The sequence below is a fragment of the Limulus polyphemus genome, unplaced genomic scaffold, assembly GCF_000517525.1.
Source record: "Limulus polyphemus unplaced genomic scaffold, Limulus_polyphemus-2.1.2 Scaffold5268, whole genome shotgun sequence".
Classification (NCBI taxonomy): domain Eukaryota; kingdom Metazoa; phylum Arthropoda; class Merostomata; order Xiphosura; family Limulidae; genus Limulus; species Limulus polyphemus.
Genome location: NW_013670878.1, coordinates 55753 through 62090, shown reverse-complemented (window position 1 = coordinate 62090; position 6338 = coordinate 55753). Strand labels below are relative to the sequence as shown.

The 6338-nt window shown below is 33.5% G+C and overlaps 1 protein-coding gene across 1 annotated transcript in view; it reads right to left on the bottom strand.

Annotated features, from left to right (window-relative positions):
• Positions 1-334: 334 nt before the first annotated feature.
• The window catches only part of LOC111089114 (fibropellin-3-like), a gene marked incomplete at its 3' end in the record, with an annotated part of 18780 nt that continues 12776 nt past the window's right edge, over positions 335-6338 (bottom strand). Inside the window, exons 5-6 of the mRNA XM_022400942.1 lie at positions 1594-1713; positions 335-557 (exon numbers count right to left, since the gene is read on the bottom strand). Coding sequence (XP_022256650.1) covers positions 335-557; positions 1594-1713 — 343 coding nt within the window. The remainder of the gene's footprint in view (positions 558-1593; positions 1714-6338) is intronic.

The window sequence follows — 6338 nt, the reverse complement described above, 5'->3', positions numbered from 1 at the left end:
TCTAATACAAGAACTTAAGCCTACATTGAACCAGCATTAAGGAACACTTCTATACCTATATTAGTTATTTAATTAAATGTTTCACACGTGTTATTACACAGTTAAAATTAAATATATACAACGCCCTCTACAATCCTATACATTATTTCTGTCATCCCCACGGCACGTGATGATGATCTAAGGAGGCCGAAACGTTCTTACTTGTTTTGTGAAAGTTGCTAATACCCATATCGGCTGTCTCTACTATATATTAACTTTAAGTAAATTCCTCATCATTGCGAATCTCTTTCCTGACATATGCAGGTATTGGTAAGTATGTTGATAGCAGATAAACCTACCACTTGAATTATGCATAAAGGTTTGATTTAGGAATAAGTTCTCGACAATGGTATCTTGTTCTCCAGCTATGGTAATGTGAAACACAGACATTCCTACGTGAGGATCATAACTTTCTTCGATGGCGCAAACAATTTCAGCCTCAGATATTTCTCTATCAGGCACAAGAGGAAACACCAATTCTCCAACTGTATGAAACCTGTCACTGACCATAGGTGGCTCTGAAATGTTTTAATTGGGTTAAGTTTATATTTCCAGTGTATAAAAATATATTAATTATAATTTTCTAGATGTCTAAGAAAATCACATTCTTAGCAATATTTATCTATCTATGAATTTACAGGGTGAATAAAAAATCCACTGACATGCAAATCATTCAAAAATTGAAAGGTGTAGGACATGAATTTTAAGTGTTAGGGAATGAAGAGTTGAGGATATTCAAGGTCATGTTCTCCAGAACTTTTATCAGTGTGTATTATCTAACCCCAAAGTTAACGGGAAAATGTAAAAAAAAAACACATTTTAAACCGAAAATCATTCCTCAAAAACAGATATTGGCATGAATGCCCACTTTCCACGCATCTGGAGTTGTGATCGAAATCCGATCCTAGCAAAGAATGTTACACAAAATTGATATGAGGTGCAGGGTCAGAATTTTGCATAAGCAGGTCATTAACTCTTTAGAAGCGTCCAAAGATTAAAAAATACAATAAAGTAACATAAGCGTTGTATTGTGCTACAGCTGCATCTAACTCATCCAAATAACAACTTCTCATATAAGTAAATGCTTGTTAACACCTGAGTACTTTTAATATGAGTCAGTGGTTGCTAACCCTAACCATTTCTCATATGAGTCAATAATTGTTAACACCTGACTCCTTTTAATATGAGCCAGTAGTTGCTAACCCTAACCATTTCTCATATGAGTCAATAATTGTTAACACCTGACTCCTGAGTACTTTTAATATGAACCAGTAGTTGCTAACCCTAACCATTTCTCATATGAGTCAATAATTGTTAACACAGGACTCCTTTTAATATGAGCCAGTGGTTGCTAACCCTAACCATTTCTCATATGAGTCAATAATTATTAACCTTTTGTAGTTTTAATATGACTCATTCGTGTCTAATCCAAGCTCTTGTTAGTAGCCACTGACCCAGACTAGAATTCTCCATTATAGTTTACAAAACAACGACAAAACCTACTATCATGAAACTTGTAATGTAACGATTTATCCAAACTTGGATGATACGTACTTTTTATTTGACAATTTTCTCCACCATACTTCTCATTGCATTTACACATGTATTCACGTGGGCCATCTTCTACAAGTATACATGTTCCTCCATTCAAACAAGGGTGTGACGCGCATATTTCTGTATTAAAAGAGAAAATTATAACATCACATAAGTCACTAAGAACCGGCATAATAAACACTTAGAATTAATAAGTGCCATATACACACACACATATATATATATATATATATACACGTATTCTTAATATCGACATAATGACTTTTATTATCACGATTTGTGTGCATTCTGAATCAGATACAGATAAAAATCAGCCCAGTGAGGCTTAGTTGGTCTTTGATTTATTTGCTCTGCTAATATCAACAGTTAATAAAAAAATATCCATCCAAGGAACAATTGTCACTAGCATTTCTTCGGATTCTAATATTATTCCTCAATTCGATACTGAATTTTCTTGAACTCAAATGATTGAAGAAAGTTAAACTAAATATATTTTCAGAGTTTTCTCTTTTCTTATTTTTTTAGAATGTTTTCCAAAGACAACGATTATTCAATTCACATTGTCAGTTTACTAAATTCCATGGGCTGAATTTTTTTTTATTTCTAGAATGTTCCTCAAGATCAATGAATATTTATGTGATACAATCTGATTTCTAAATTATATTACTAATGATTAGTTTTGTTTTGTAATTTCAAAATAATCAACTGTCAAACTCTCGTCACAAATAAGATACACTTTTCTTGTTATGCTTTTCAAATTTCTCGAGTGTTCTCCACGTGAACACTGTTTATAATATAAAATAATAACGTAAAGCTCAGGAATAATGCAGGATTTTGGAAAAGAGTGTGTAAATATTGGACCAGTTTAGAAGCTTAATGATGTACAGGCCTTTTTGTAGTGACACGCTTAAGTCCTTAATACCATGTTGATTGATAAGATAAATGTATTATTATTATTAACAGCACAAAATAAGGGATATACACTTCCAGTGTTAATGAACGGATACAAATGCAACTATTTTATAACTTCACAAATCATATAGTAGTCTTTGAAAACGTAAGAAGCGAGGAAAGCTCTCAAAATGTCATCAAGAGTGATATTATTATATGGGATTCTTTAAAACGTGTCATAAAGCTCTCAAAATATAATCAAGTGTGATATTATTATATGGGATTCTGTGAAACTTGGCTAGGGGCTCTCAAAATATCATCAAATGTGATATTATTATATGGGATTATTTGAAAACGTGACAAGGGAGCTTTGAAAATATCATCAAGTGTGATATTATTATATGGGAGTCTTTGAAAACGTGATAAGGGGGTGGTCTCAAAATAGATGGATTCTAACTTTGAGCATTTGCTGACTGGTTTTTCCAGGTCATCAAGTTACTTGTGCACAAGAGTTGAAGAAAAATATTAAATGATAACTCTTTTTATACATTTTTCATACAACAAAATATATAATAGGAACAATCACGTAAGTACACCATAGTGTTCTACTGAGGACAAAATATTGAGAAAATAAAATAATTTTGCTTCACTCGACATTTTTTGCTCAGTACAAATAGGTCGAGCTATTCGTTCAAAGATAGAATATTTCAGTCCAAGCTAAAAGCTATTCTATTTAATTTTCCCTGAATATCTTTAGCTCTCTCGGTTGATGATTTTTGATTGATGATATAACAAACTCCGAAAGTTGCATTCAATTTTCTCTTCTTATAGTGGTCATGTATATTTGTAAAAATAACTGTATATATATTTCGACGTAATTATTTGGGTTCGGATCCCCGTCACACCAAACATGTTCGCCCTTTCAGCCGTAGGGGCATTATAATGTGACGGTCAATCCCACTATTCTTTGGTAAAAGAGTAGCCCAAGAGTTGGCGGTGGGTGGTGATGACTAGCTGCCTTCCCTCAAGTCTTACACTGCTAAATTAGGGACGGCTAGAGCAGATAGCCCTTGTGTAGCTTTGCGCGAAATTCAAAAACAAACAAACAAATTTAATTATTTTGTTGTTCAATAGGAGCAACTGTACATATGCATAGAAAATATCATATGAATATTTCTAATATATGTAATTTCAACACCTGGTTTGTTCATTTATTTTTGTTTCTTGTTGTTAAGTGCAAACCTACACGGTGTGCTATCTACGATCTGCCCACCACAGGTATAGAAACCAGACTTTTAGCATTATAAGCCCTTAGACGTGCCGCTGAGCCACAGGGGCGCATAAACGCTTTTTCTGGTTAAAATGTTATTGAATGTCCATTTACTAATGTTTACCGCTACATGAAGATTTTTTATATTTTTGCTTCGTGATGTGAAATGCATCACAAGGTGCTCGAGCACAGTTTCACCTTCTATTGTGCAAAGTGGCAAAGAAATTTGAAACCGTGTGAATAATCTACTACATCTCAAAAAGGTAGGGGGGCAGCATGACAAGTTTCATCAATAAAAAAAAATATATATATATATATATATATTGCAAACCAAATTAACTATTGGGCATTTGTTTGGATTCTCAGATCTCGTAACTGGTTAAAATTGAAATCAAAATATTTTATGGGTATGTTGTTTCATTTAGCAAGGACCGGGCGTGGCCTATTGTTTAGCATACCAGGCTGTAGATCGAAGGGTATGTGTTTTTAGAGCCGTGATGTCACTAAACCCAATCCTCATTTTCGGCTGTGGGCGCGTTATAAAAGAGAGAATCAGCTACTGATAACACAGGCCTGCGAATTTAAAGTTCATAAAAGTTGTTTTGGTTTTAATAACGGATTTTCCATAATTCAGCTACGCAGAGTTCGAAAATAATACTAATTTGTTCCTATCGCGTAAGGATTTTTTACAAATCGGGAAGAAAAAAAAACTTTTACTTAGATCAAATTATCATTTCGTTTACCACAATGAACATTTTTTATTATTATGTTTGGGATCCAGAACGATCGATAAGACTCTCGTCGCGATTGGTATATAAAAATCTATAGCCAGTGGTTGTCAACATTTTAAGCATAACAATATGTGACCCGATTTCAATGAAAATTATTCACTTATGTAAAAGTACATATGACGTTTTGTGAAAATTCTGTACGTGATGGAGAAAAAATCGATATCATTTTCGGATTCAGCGTACAGGAATTACTGTAGAACATGTAAAAAAATTCAAGACAATAAAACCATCGCAGGCTGTGTAGTTGATATAATTAACTAGCGTACTCCTTCCAAACAAATGACGTCAAAGAACCTCACCTGACCAGAATGCATCAATATCAGTCGTTATATTCTGATTGGTGTCTGGGTTAATGGTAAAAATACTGTAGCTAAATCGGGTAGCTGGTAAGCCCCGAAAAGTTGTAGGATTATTTCCAGCAACCAGGAAGCGACCTTCTATACTGAGCAGCTGTCTTACAGGGAATACTATTTGTCCTTCCATAATTTCGTACATAGACAAACCAGGAGGAACACCGTCGTCACGCCATTCTGAATTTTTCATTTCAAAACATCCTGAAAAAAAAAGAAAAAGATGGGGCATAAATACGTTTCTTTTATTAAATTTATAATACAAAATCACTTATATTTATATATATAAACTTGCTACGCTTCCAATTTGCATGAAAGAATATTGATTGTATCATCTTCAACTTATACATTAATTTGTATAGATCGTTGATGTCGAATTTTGTAAATTCGGAAAAATTTGTTGACGAGTGTTACCTTGGTGATTTTGTTTGCAAGTTCTCCCTCTAACATGAATTTTTGTAATTATCTATTTCAGCAAAATCAATAATTATATTCAATTAATTTTTAACATTCTTTGGTACTTAAGGATCGTATGTCCCATCTTTCTGTAAAAGAAAACCGCAAAAGGTGATTGACTGGCTATTAATTAAGCACAAAATTGTTTATTTTTTAAAGAGGCTTTGGGTTTAGTTATGAAGGGTACAAGCGAGTGTAACTAATTATTTAAACACATCAAGTATATTTAGAGTTGAAAAACTCTAGTCAAACAAGTCAACAGTGTCGTAGAAGTATAACTTAATAATAAACAATTTTTTAAAACCTCTTATTTATACCTTTTTAAAAATATTTATACAAGGAAAATAATTCGTGTTTAATTTTTTTAGCAACTTACCAAAACTTGAATAGTCATATATTTGTGAGTTACTGTGTTTCAAAAACGGAAAACAAAGTATTTTTTAACCAAAAATCCTATTATAACACAAATACTTGAAGGTGAATTTCAGACTTGTTTTTTTTTATCCATCACATGATAAACTTTTTGAAAGATTGCAGTTTTTGTCCTTATCTCCAAAATTGGTAGGCCTGATGGTTAGGGCGCTTGATTCGCAATCTGCGGGTTCGAATTTCCCTAACTGAATATGCTCGCCCTCTCAGCTTTGGTGGCGTTATAATGGATACGTTCAATCCTACTATTCGTTCGTAAAAGAGTAGCCGAAGAGTTGGCGATGGGTTGTGTTGACTATCTGCCTTTTCTTTAGTGTATCACTGCTAAATTAGAGAAGACTTTGCGTGAACTTCAAAAGCAAACAAGCAAAAATTTTAAATTTCGGCAGACTCTGTATATTCACGGATGTACCTTATGTCGCCAAGTTAGAACGGTTTCAAATAATTACATCCTTTATGATTAACCGGCTTCAATCGGTGAGAGCAGGGCGTGGCCCTTGGCTAGCGTGTCGGTTACCGTGGTTCGCGTCTCGTTACCGCCAAAAAAAAAAAAAAAAA